At 46.0% G+C, this 13,094-nt stretch overlaps 1 protein-coding gene across 2 annotated transcripts in view; it reads left to right on the top strand.

Moving 5' to 3' along the window:
* Positions 1-12,436, top strand: part of LOC308097149 (uncharacterized protein) — a 43,662-nt gene extending 31,226 nt beyond the window's left edge. For both annotated transcript variants that reach the window (XM_080444750.1, XM_080444751.1), the window contains exons 10-17: positions 200-316; positions 434-541; positions 1,481-1,634; positions 1,754-2,405; positions 2,600-2,753; positions 2,888-2,977; positions 3,079-3,274; positions 4,178-12,436. In XM_080444750.1, coding sequence (XP_080300876.1) covers positions 200-316; positions 434-541; positions 1,481-1,634; positions 1,754-2,405; positions 2,600-2,753; positions 2,888-2,977; positions 3,079-3,274; positions 4,178-11,793 — 9,087 coding nt within the window. In that variant the 3' untranslated portion in view covers positions 11,794-12,436. The remainder of the gene's footprint in view (positions 1-199; positions 317-433; positions 542-1,480; positions 1,635-1,753; positions 2,406-2,599; positions 2,754-2,887; positions 2,978-3,078; positions 3,275-4,177) is intronic.
* Positions 12,437-13,094: the final 658 nt, after the last annotated feature.

The following is a 13,094-nucleotide window of genomic DNA, read 5'->3' as shown; positions in this document are numbered from 1 at the left end:
GAAAGGAATTTTCTGTTTACTACAGAGCTGGAGAGACGGGGGAGACCTGTTACTGAACAAACAAATGTTATTTGTATCAGAATACAGAGCTTTAACCTTTTAACAAAAAAAATTACAATAAGTTGCTGTATCCATTTTAAACAATGTGTTGTTGAAACAATCTGATTCAATGGGTTGACATTGTGGCTCCTCTCTCCAGGGCTTATTGTATAAGGTCATGGGTGGAGAGATCAGTCCCTTCAGGCTGGCCAGGATGAGTCAGAAGGACATGCAGGCCACTAAAGCACCTGAACCGAGCAAGAAGGAAACTACCGAGGTATAGTAGTTGGATGAAGCACACAGCGAATACCAAAGCAGATCTAATAGTCAACGCTGTTGTTACATTCTCAGTCTGTGTTCTTTTCTCATTTGTGTGAACGTGTGTCATGTGTAGGTTAAGGACTCGGCTGCCAAGGATCCATGTTCACTGCAGAAGCCTGATGCAGTGAAGGTTGATTTGCCCAGTTTGAATTTGAATCCCTCCAGGTCTGATAGAAACACTGTGAGTAGTAACCCCGTCACCTGAGTTGAACACACAGTTGCACTCATTATCTGGACATCATAGCCTTAATGTAACATATTTCTGTCGTTGTGGTAATATTTTCACACCCGGTTAAAATTGTTCTCAGAACAACTAACCGGGTTTGCCATTGCGGCTGTAACACGTGGCACTGTCACAACCTTAAAGGAGTACTTCACCCCAATAATGACGCATTTTCTATCAATTACACACCCACATGAAGCCTTTAATTCATGGAGATTTCTTAGTTTTTGTCGCATTCCTTAGCCAATAATTTGATGACCGGCGGAGTCTCTGGTTGGAGACTCAATGGACCTGCATTTGAGTTTATTTTTTAGGTGAACTATTCCTTTAGCACAACGCTCCCATGTTAATCAATGTATGTACAGTGTATACTGTATGCACACTTTTTTCCACAACCTGCTCTCGTTTTTCACAGAACTGAGGAGGAAATGCATTGTAGATGGTTATTTTAATATCATGCACCCAAATGATAGCCTGGAATACAGACTGATTTGCGCCGTTCGGTGGATTTGAACGGAGCGAAAATGGCTGCTTCCATACTATAGGCATATTGTTTAAGTGTAACCGTGTCATTGATCACACACGTTATTTTAACTGACTTTGTAGATCTGCTATTTTTTCCAAATGTTCGCCCCAGAATAGGTACACTAGGGTTCATGTGGTTAAATGTACATGTTGTACTTGTCACTAACTATGGCAAACATCTCAATAAAATGTCTGGAAAAAATGGCGGTAGGGGAAGGTGTGGATAACATTACACTGGTGAATTCCTCCAGTAAAACTGTGCACCAAGCCTTATAGCTACATGCATGATACTGTCATTTGCATAGATTAGTTATGCAATATGTTTTCTTCAAGTGCAAAAAATAATTTTAGACGTGTCTTTGTCTTCCTCAGGAACAGAAAAAAAGCCTACCTTCAGTTCTTAAGACCAAGTCGGTTCAGCCAAGCCAGAGCAGCTCTGTACCAGACATTCTAAGCTGTATGCTAAAAGACACGACATCGGAGCACAAATCTCACCTCTTTGACCTAAAATGCAAGATCTGCACAGGTAAATGAAACCGGTTAAATGAGAACACTTAAAGTATATCTAGCGCGCACATACTGTAATCATTGCTTATTTTGTTTTTGGTTAAACTTGCTAAATCTATTTATTTTTTCTGCCATTAGGCCAGATGCCAACCGAGGAGGAGGATGAACCAGTAAAGAAGAAGTCCAAGGCGGCTGAATCAAGAGAAAAGGGTGGATACTCTGACTATAGCAGCCCCGCAGACCACTCATGGACCAGGAGAGGCACCGCCGGAGATGACTCTCCTCTTCGTGCTCCCCCTGACTCGCCTGAGATGGATTCTCCATTTGTCCTGATAGAACCATCTTCCCGCCTCGTCATTGATGCTCCTGCCTTGTCCATCGTGGAATCACCCGCATCCCCAGTGCAGGATTCTCCAGCCTCCCCGAATTTAGAGTCCCCCGCATCTCCCGTCTTGGAGTCCCCGGCCTCGCCCACTCCAGACACCCATAAAGCCAAGGTGCCTGTTAGAGTGTACACACCAGTCGTGATACCAGCTACCGCCACAGTATCCATTTCAAGGCGTGACCCCCGTACTGCGGCAAGCAGGTCCTCTGCCCTGTCCACCGACAACACTGGTCCCAGTAAAAAGGCCCAGAGCCAACCAGTCTCCTATGCCCCTGCCATAGAGACTCGTTCTTCCGTGCCCTTGCCGCCACCTCCCTCACTGCAGCCACACCCAATGCTACAAAAATCTATCTTAACGAAGCCATCCTCTTCAGCCGACCCACGACACTATGGTGCTTCCTCAAGGTATTAAAACAAATATTTAGGTTAAAAGTCCATAGTGGGATAAATAGGATCAATGTTATCTCTTTGTAATGGTGTTACATTTTGAGTTATCTTTTTTTTTTTTTTTTTTTTACACGTATCTGTGTAATGTCCAAATATTACCATATTGATTGATAATGAGATGTGTTATTGTGCTGTTGTGATCTATATTTTAGGACCATGAGTGCCCATTTGCCAGCTGATGGAGAGACTGCTCAGTTTCTGGCCAAGCAGGATGTACTGTGGAAAGGATTCCTAAGCATGCTCAGTGTAGCCAAATTTGTCACCAAGGGATATCTGGTTTCAGGACCAGCCGAATGCCTTAAAGCGGTAATGATTGATAAACGAGTGATTTACTCATTCACACATCATTCATTATTATATTAGGAATTCATTTGGTAAACACCTGAATTAAGCCACCCCCCCCCCCTCCGGTCGTCTTTCTCTCTTTCTTTTTTACTTAGGACCTGCCTGATACTATACAGATTGGTGGACGAATTTTGCCTCAAACCGTGTGGGAGTATGTTTCAAAACTGAAAACCTCTCTTACAAAGGCAAGTAGTATATTTGTTTTCATGTCTCTCACAAAAAACAAACAAAACGAAACAAAATATCAATTCTAAGCATGTTTCTTTCACCTTTTTTCACACCACAGGAACTGTGTGTGATCCGCTTCCACCCGGCAACAGAAGAAGAAGAGGTGGCTTACGTCTCCTTATTTTCCTACTTCAGTAGCAGAGGGCGCTTTGGTGTGGTGGCCAGTAACAGCCGCGGTATCAAGGACATCTACCTAGTCCCTCTCAGTGCAAACCAGGCCATCCCATCCATATTGCAACCTCTTGAAGGACCAGGTGTGAAATTACTTTGACTTATATTCACCAATACACAGGTTGTACTGTAACTATCCATTGTGCTGGATTTTCATAAATTACATGCCTTCATGTGCATATTTTTGGTATTGTATTCTTTATTTTATTTTAACCACATGAACCCTAGCGTCCCTATTCTGGGCATGTCATAATGGGCAAGCATTTGGCGAAAATAGGCAAACATTTGCCGGAAATAGCAGATCTACAAGCTAACAATACATTACGTTGTAAGCTTGTAGATTGTCTATTTTCGGCAAAAAGATTTGTTGTTGAGTGGAAAAAAGGAGGGGACCAGTATACTGTATACCCTGGGGGACCTGGTCAATACGGATATAGGGTTGAAGTGGTTCTTAATATAGCATTAAGTTGGTTTTATTTATTAACCATTCTTTAACCAGGAATGGGAAATTAGAACAAATTCTTATTTGCAATGTCAACACTGGCAACAGTTGTCAAGAATCAATAGACATTACAGAGAAAATCATAATTCTTCAAAAATTGTGTTTTGCTGTCTTTACTTAAAGAATCAAGAAACCCTCAGTTTAAAAAAGCAATTAAATTGCAATGAAATTAAGAGAGTAGCAGCGGAGAGGAGGAAGGGGGTTGGGGGGTTATTGCGACCTGCATAACTATGGGGGGTGAACATGTTTGATAATGATGTTTCCTTAGACAAAAGTAGGAGGAAACGTTTGGCTGAAGATTTCTTCCAGTAGGGGTACCATTGAACCACATCTAGGGCATTAAAGTTAGTTTGTTGCACACTTGCACATAGCTGGTAAGAAATATGACCAGGAATTCTGTGTCGCAGCGTAGGCAAGTGATTTATATAACGACAACTAAAATGTATTTTTTCTTTTTGTGTGTGTGTGTTGTCTCCTTTAACAGGGCTTGAGAAGAATCGCCCCAATCTTCTTCTGGGGCTGGCAATTATCCAGAAAAAACGTGTTGGAAGTTTGCAACAAGAAACTGAAGAGAGGAGACCCAAAGTCCACATGTCCAAAGACAAAGACCCCATGTGGATTCCAAAACCCCCGGTGCTCTATGGTTCTGATAAACTGGAGATATTCCAACCCTATGACCCAGCAACCCCTATGAGCACCACCCCTCCTGGCTCTCCTTCTGCTGCCGCATCACCAAAAGCCGCATCTAAATCTGCTCCAATTACCAAAGGAACTCTTTTTACTTCCATTAGACCTTCTACACCTGTTTCTATCTCAGCCCCTGTTCCTGCCACACCATCAACGTCAACTAACATCACTGACAAGAATCCCACCACTACGTCATCAGAAAAGACTCCCCTTCAGACTATCCTTAAGACTTTGTTTGGGAATAAACCAACTGACTCTGTGGCCCCCAGTCAAAGCAGTTCTGCAACAACTCCAGCAGTAAAGCCCCGTAAAGCACCACGTCCAATGGTGGATCCTATAGTCCAGCAGTATGGACAGAAATCCAAAGTAAAAAAACTAGAGGAGGAAGAAAATGAATATGACCGACCATATGATCCAGAAGAGGAGTACAATCCAGCAATGGGATATGGGATGGTTGCTCCGCTAAAACATCAGACTGATGGCACTGAACCATCAGTCTTTGGGGAAGATGATGTGGAGTATGATCCTGAAGATGAGACTATGTTTGAGGATATGCAAAATGATTTAAGTGCAGCAAAAAAACCTGCTCCGTCCAAAAGTGCAGCTCAAACATCATGCCCAGCCCCAGTCCCAACTCCCTCTGAAGTCCCACCAACAGTTTCCAATTCTGCCTCATCTCAAGCTTCCACCTTAGCCCCAGTCGTTCAGAACATTCCTACAGGCTCTATAGTTGTCTCTGCTGCAACCTTAACAGAACAACAGCGGATGCTTGAGGATCTTAATAAGCAGATTGAAGAGCAAAAACGACAGCTGAAGGAGCAGGAAGAGGCACTGCGTCAGCAGAGAGAGGCCGTTGGCATCTTTATGGCTAAGTTTTCTGTCTCTGATACATTGATGTCTCCACCTTCTAAATCTTTGCCTCTCAGTCAGCTTGCACCTCAGCAAAGTGATACAGCGCAATCAGAGTCAAAAACTTTAGAGACAGTTGACAAAGAGACAGACCTAGCACAGCCATCGAACAGTGAAAATCTGGATTCACTAACTGTTAAGGCAGAAGGGACGGAGAGTGCTATCCCTGAACTGAAAAATGAAGTATCCATTGGTACACAACAAGATGAAACGCAAGAAACTCTTCTGGGAAATGAAAAAGAATCTGAAGCTGGAGAGATTGAAGATTCTGATGTAGCTTATGACCCAGAAGATGAATCTCTTTTTAATGAAATGCAATATGATGTATTTCAAGGAGACAGTAGTAAGGCTCGGGAATCCTCCTTGGGTAGCACAGGGAGGAGTGCCTCCCACAAGGGCTCTCCAAATCATGGTAGAACACGGTCACCAAAGAGACGTCACAGAGAAAGGGACCGCCATGGAAGTCCTCCAAGAAAGTCTCAGAGGCGTTCCCCTTCACATTCCCGTAAACGAAGGGAAAGGGACAGACATAGACGAAATGAAAGTGACAGGTCAAGGCATAGAGTTCGGGATCAATCTGAACACCAAGGTCGAAATCGCAGAGATCGTTCCTCACGACAGCAGTCTCAGGGACATAGAAGATCCCCATCATCTCCCGGAAGAAGAGAATCTGCCTCAAGACAACAAAAAGGTCCTCCTCTTGTGCTTGAAGAATCAAAGGATCCAAGTGTTCTTAGTAATATGCCATTAAAACCTGTTGGACATTTTGTAGAGAGTAATACCTCATCACAGACCTGTGATACTATTAAAACGGAATCTGATGGACCACTATATAGTCATGTTGAGTCTGCAAATCCACAACAGAAGAGCCTTGACAATGACTCAGTAACACAGGATATTCCTTATCCCATCAAGGCTGAGAAGAATGAACAATTCATGGAGCTTCAAAAGATTTCATACAATGACCATCCAAGTGTAGGAAATGACCCTTCCCAGAAGTTTGCTGGACTCTCTCAACAGGAAATATTTCTTATGAACAAAATTGAAAGTAAAATTCCTTTGAGAGAACTTGAACCACCCACACGAGATTCTCCTCAAAGCCCTGATCCTGACCCAAGGTATGTGCAGTATGTTAGCACAGAGAAGAGTGACTCTGATAACATAGAGGAAGACAAAATTCCTGGGTTAGACATTTGTAGCTCAGTCCCTCTTGTGAGTGGTGAAATAAATGTTTCAGTATTTAGTGGTCTAGCTGCAAAGACTGAAGTTAAATTGCCTGACATTGAACATCTAAATCCAAGTATGAAAACATCAGACAGTAATATTTCTGATTTAACAGGCCCAATTTTCAGTTGTGGAGATAAGAGAGGCACTGATAAACAGATGGAAATGAAAGGTCTTGTTTCAGGACATCCAGAGATGCAGGGCCAAGATGCAAGACATCTAAGTCTAGGACAAGATCATAGGATAAGGGGCCCAGATGTTGAAGCTACGGGTATGCAAATTCATAGCCAAGTTAGAACAGACACAGAACCAAAGATCTCTGACAAAGAACCAGAAATGAGTGGCCCAGGCATTCTAAGATCAGCCTTGAAAAACCCAGGCATGGGACCTGACATGAGAAGCCCTAGCATGTTGGGTCCTTCAGCCGACTTAACCAGACAAGGCATTAGGAGTTCAGGACCTCACATGAGGAATTTAGGATCAGATTCAAGATGGCCAGGACCAGATTTGAGAGGTCCTGGTGTTAGAGGTCCAGAACGTAGAGGGCCAGATATGCAAGATGTAAACTTTATGAGCGGTCTAATTACAGAATGGACAATGACTACTATGGCAGTATTAGGACAGGGTTTGATTGGTCCTGGTCTGCAAGGTATAAACTCTCCCATGCCAGGTCCAGATCTGAGACTCCAAGAAACAATGATGGGCCGAGAAACAAATGTGTACAGACCAGATCAAGGTCAATGTAGAGATGGAGTGAATTCAGGACCAGGGATGAGGGGTCCAGGACCAGACATGAGAGGCCCAGGACCAGACATGAGAGGCCCAGGGATGAGAAATCCAGAGCCAAACATTGAAGGGTCAGAAAGAAGTATTCCAGGCCCAGGTATTAGTCAAGAGATGAGAGGACAAGTTCCAGCATCACTTGTTATACAATCTGATATTAGAGGATATCAGACATTAGAGAATATCAGAGACGTGCAGAACGAGAGGAGAGGGCCAGCCATACAAAATCTAGAGATGCAAGGCCAAAATGCCAGAGATCCCAGTGTACTCATGAAAGACCCGTGGATAGATAATGGAGGGTCAAACAGGACCGGGCCAGACTTGAGAGGTCAAGGATCAGATATGTGGCATCCAAGTCCAGAATCTGATTATATGGGTCGAGGTAGAGGCCGGGGCAGAGGGCGAGGCAGAGGTAGAGGGCGAGGTGAGGGCTTTGGACATCTAAGCCCAGATAGGGGATCAGGACCACCTATTGGACCTCCAGATGCAGGTAATAGGGGTGAACATCCAGATATTAGAGGTCCTGGATCATCTATGAGGGGTCGAGGTTCAGACAGGAGAGGTCAAAGTCCTGATTTGAGATGGCCAGGTCCAGATGGTAGAGGTCGAAGTCCAGATTTCAGAGGGCCAAGTCCAGATTTGAGAGGGCCAGGTCCAGATAAGAGAGGTCATAGCCCTGATTTTAGACGGCCAGGGACAGAAAGGAGAGGTCATAGTCCTGATTTTAGACGGCCAGGTCCAGATAAAAGAGGTCATAGCCCTGATTTTAGACGGCCAGGGACAGAAAGGAGAGGTCATAGTCCCGAGTTTAGACGACCAGGTCCAGATAGGAGAGGTCATAGTCCTGATCCGGATAGGAGAGGGCCAGGCATAAGGCCAAGTTTGAGGTCATGTTTAAAAGGTCAGAGTCCAGATAATGTTTTACAGACAGAATCATGTTTGATAAGTCCTGCTTTTTCGAAGGGGGGACAAGGGTCAGATGTAGGGTCAGATGTAGGACATCATTCAGATTTTAGGGATCCAAGTCCAGATATGAGGGGTCCAGGCCCAGCTAAAAGGGGCAGACGGTCAGACTGGAGAGAATCAAGGCCTGATATAAGAGGGCCAGACATGAGAGGACCTAATCCAGACATGAGAGGACCTGGTCCAGATATGAGACATCCAGACATGAGAGGACCTGATCCAGACATGAGCGGCCCAGACATGAAAGGACCTGGTCCTGAGATGAGAGGACCTGGCCCTGACATGAGAGGGCCTGGTCCTGACATGAGAGGACCTGGTCCAGATGTGAGAGGACCTAGCCCTGACATGAGAGGGCCTGGTCATGACATGAAAGGACCTGGTCCAGATATGAGAGGACCTAGCCCTGACATGAGAGGGCCTGGTCATGACATGAGAGGGCCTGGTCCTGACATGAGAGGGCCTGGTCCTGGTGCAGACAGGAGAGGACCTGGCCCTGACATGAGAGGTCCTGGCCCTGACATGAGAGGACCTGGACCAGACATGAGACACCCAGACAGGAGAGGACCTGGCCCTGACATGAGAGGACCTGGCCATGACATGAGAGGACCTGGTTCAGATATGAGAAGACCTAGTCCTGACATGAGAGGACCTGGTCCAGACCTGAGAGATCCAGACATGAGAGGATCTGGTCCAGACAGGAGAGGACCTAGTCCAGACATTAGAAGATCTGGTCCAGACAGGAGAGGACCTGATCCAGACATGAGAGGACCTGCTCCAGACATAAGAGGCCCAGACAGAAGAGGACCTGGTCCAGACATGAGAGGACCTAGTCCAGACATGAGAGGCCCAGACAGGAGAGGACCTAGTCCAGACATGAGAGGACCTGGTCCAGACAGGAGAGGACCTAGTCCAGACATGAGAGGACCTGGTCCAGACAGGAGAGGACCTGGTCCAGACATGAGAGGACCTGGTCCAGACAGGAGAGGACCTGGTCCAGACACGAGAGGCCCAGACAGGAGAGGACCTGGTCCAGACAGGAGAGGACCTGGTCCAGACATGAGAGGCCCTAGTCCAGACATGAGAGCACCTGGTCCAGACATGAGAGGACCTGGTCCAGACATGAAAGGGACTGGTCCAGACACCAGAGAACCTGGTCCAGACATGAGAGGACCTGGTCCAGACATGAAAGGGACTGGTCCAGACACCAGAGAACCTGGTCCAGACATGAGAGGACCTGGTCCTGACATGAGAGGCCCAGACAGGAGAGGACCAGACATGAGAGGCCCAGACAGGAGAGGACCTGGTCCAGACATGAGAGGACCTGGTCCAGACATGAGAGGACCTGGTCCAGACATGAGAGGACCTGGTCCAGACATGAGAGGACCTGGTCCAGACATGAGAGGACCTGATCCAGACATGAGAGGACCTGATCCAGACATGAGAGGACCTGGTCCAGACATGAGAGGCCCAGACAGGAGAGGACCTGGTCCAGACATGAGAGGCCCAGACAGGAGAGGACCTGGTCCAGACATGAGAGGACCTGGTCCAGACATGAGAGGCCCAGACAGGAGAGGACCTGGTTCAGACAGGAGAGGACCTGGTCCAGACATGAGAGGTCCAGACATGAGAGGACCTGGTCCAGACATGAGAGGACCTAGTCCAGACATGACAGGACCTGATCCAGACATGAGAGGACCTGGTCCAGACCGGAGAGGACCTGGTCCAGACATGAGAGGCCCAGACAGGAGAGGACCTGGTCCAGACATGAGAGGCCCAGACAGGAGAGGACCTGGTCCAGACATGACAGGACTTAGTCCAGACATGAGAGGACCTGATCCAGACATGAGAGGACCTGATCCAGACATTAGAGGACCTGGTCCAGACATTAGAGGACCTGGTCCAGATATGAGAGGCCCAGAAAGGAGAGGACCTGGTCCAGACATGAGAGGACCTGGTCCAGACATGAGAGGACCTGATCCAGACATTAGAGGACCTGGTCCAGACAGAGGACCTGGTCCAGATATGAGAGGCCCAGACAGGAGAGGACCTGGTCCAGACATGAGAGGACCTGGTCCAGACATGAGAGGACCTGATCCAGACAGGAGAGGACCTGGTCCAGACATGAGAGGACCTGGTCCAGACAGGTGGGGTCCAGGGCCAGACAGGAGAGGACCTGAAGCAGACATGAGAGAACCAGATCCAGACAGGTGGGGTCCAGGGCCAGACAGGAGAGGACCTGAAGCAGACGTGAGGGGTCGAGGGGCAGACAGGAGGGGTCGAGGAGCAGACAGGAGGGGTCGAGGAGCAGACAGGAGGGGTCGAGGAGCAGACAGGAGGGGTCGGGGAGCAGACAGGAGGGGTCGAGGAGCAGACAGGAGAGGGCCTGGACCAGACATGAGAGGACCTGATCCAGACATGAGAGGACTTGATCCAGACATGAGAGGATCAGACATGAGAAGACCTGGGCCACATATAAGAGGCCCAGACTTTAGAGGACATGATACAGATATGGGTGGTCCAAGTATGGATGATGAATGGAGACATCCAGATTCCAACTGGAGAGATCCAAACATGGAAGGGAGTGATTGGTGTGACAGTCCAGGGCCAGACATGAGAGGCCCTGGACCAGACATGAGAGGACCTGATCCAGACATGAGAGGCCCTGGTGCAGACATGAGGGGTCCAGGGCCAGGCAGGAGGGGTTCAGGGCCAGGCAGGAGGGGTCTGGGGCCAGACAGGAGGGGTCCAGGGCCAGACATAGGAGATGAGTGGAGTGGGCAAGATGTTAGAGGACCTAGACCAAATAGGCGACCTTTTAGAGGTCCAGGAGCTGAAAGGCAAGATCTAGACATGGAAGGCCCAGAACCAGCTCGAAGAGAGCCTGAACCTGACTTTAGGAGGGATAGAAGAGGTCCAGATATGGGAAGACCAGGGTCAGACAGAAAAGGTCCCGAAATGGAGGATGACCTTTGGTCTAACTTTAATAGGTCAGTTGCTGAAAGACAACTACGTTCAAACATGGATGTGACTGGACCTGAAAAGAGAAGTGGGTCAGACGTGATGGGCCCAAGGCCTGAAAACACAGGGCTAGACACAAGGGGCAGAGAACCGGGGGTGAGGGGTCAGAATATAGGGGATGAAAGTAGTGGCCACGATAAGAAGGAACCAGATATAGTGCATCCAGATATGGTGACATCTAGTGATCCTCCTCCACCCTCAATGAACAAATCCATAGATCAAACTTTAAACAAGGGTCAACCACACTTGCGTTCTGACAGTCCACATAGTCAGCCAGCAGCAAGGCCAATAAGACATAGAGCAGCATTACTTCCTACTCCCACAGATAGTTTCTGTCGCCGCTTACCAAACCGTACAGTCAACAGTCCTAGTCCCTTCAAGTGGAACCGATTGACAGGTAGACCTGTGAGCCAGGAAGGAGAGTTGGATAGAGGTCTGGGGACAAAGGAGCCGGACGGTAGTGGAGAAAACCTGAGCACACCTAGCATAGAAGGAAAAGAGGGTGGAGGAAAGTGAAGTCGATAAACCCAAGGGCCTTAGTGTGTGTGTGAACAATCAACACAATCAAAACAATGGCAAGTGATGGAAATTTAAAAAATGACAACCCAGATGTCCAACCTGACTGGGAGCGTAATGAAGCAAAATCGAAAAACGAGTTGGCATTTCTTTTTTTATGCCACAGCACTGTAGACATTGAATGTCATTTGTGTAAATATAGGTGTACAAATCCTTCATTAAAATCTCGTTATGAGCTACAGAAAAAATGCAAAAGATCCGATTTGATGATGTGAAGAGGATAATTTTTCATAAAGATACTTCAGTTGTGTATAATTGCTTAGTTGAATTATACTTCGATTGATGTTTTTATTTTGTCTGAATAATTTAATTATGCTTCTTTCTTTTAGCTTCATTGTTTACCACTTTCTTGTAAATTCAAATCATATACATTTATCGTCCGACTTTGTACAGTGTAGCAAATGTTTATAGATCTTTTATATTTTGCTTAACAGCCATAACATTATCGGCACAGTTTGACCTGTGTCATGTGCAGTGATCTACAGATGACAATGGCTTTTTTTTTTTATAGTTCTGTTAAAATTTGAAGTCAGCACTTTTTCTCAAGTCACATGTTCATTTTGTGTTCAATAAAACAAAAGATATTCAATTCAATGTCTTGATCATCATTTAATATTTTGAGTCTTGATCATGTCATCAAGAGAAATTCTAGAGCTGTTCCAGCTGTTGTGATTTTATTTATTTATTTTAGATATGTCTCACTTTTAATTTAAACTGTCAATCATTGTGGCTAGTAGAACTACTTTTTTGAATTCTTCTACACACAATTGAAACTACTATATGATATTTCACTTTCAAACATGTCTGGGTTCATTTTAACATCTACTCTGGCTTTTGTATCATTTTGTGCGGACCCCAGACAGTTTTTAAAGGGATATTTCACTTTCAAGAAAACTTTGGGTCATTTTATCCTCTACTCAGGCTTTTGTGAGCCCCCCAGAAAAAAGTAATCAAAAAGACATGGCCCCCTCGCGTATTAGGAGGGCAGGGTGAGACGCCAGAACCAAGGACGGGTGTTTTTGATGAATCTAACATGTTAAAAATAGAGTTTGAAGTTATAATGGGTTAGTATAGGAAGGGGGCGTGTCTGAAAAAAATAATATCAAATATCTAAATACTAAATCAAGCAACTTAAAAACGGTCTGGGGGGCTCACAAAAGCCTTAGTTGACGATAAAATGACCAAAAGTTTTTTTGAAAGTGAAATACCCCCTTAAGTTGCTTGGTTCCGACTACTTTTTT

Source organism: Gymnoscopelus braueri, assembly GCF_963280865.1.
Source record: "Gymnoscopelus braueri genome assembly, chromosome: 12".
Taxonomy (NCBI): Eukaryota; Metazoa; Chordata; class Actinopteri; order Myctophiformes; family Myctophidae; genus Gymnoscopelus; species Gymnoscopelus braueri.
Note: the sequence above shows the minus strand (reverse complement) of the source record. Positions and strands in the feature narration are given on the sequence as shown.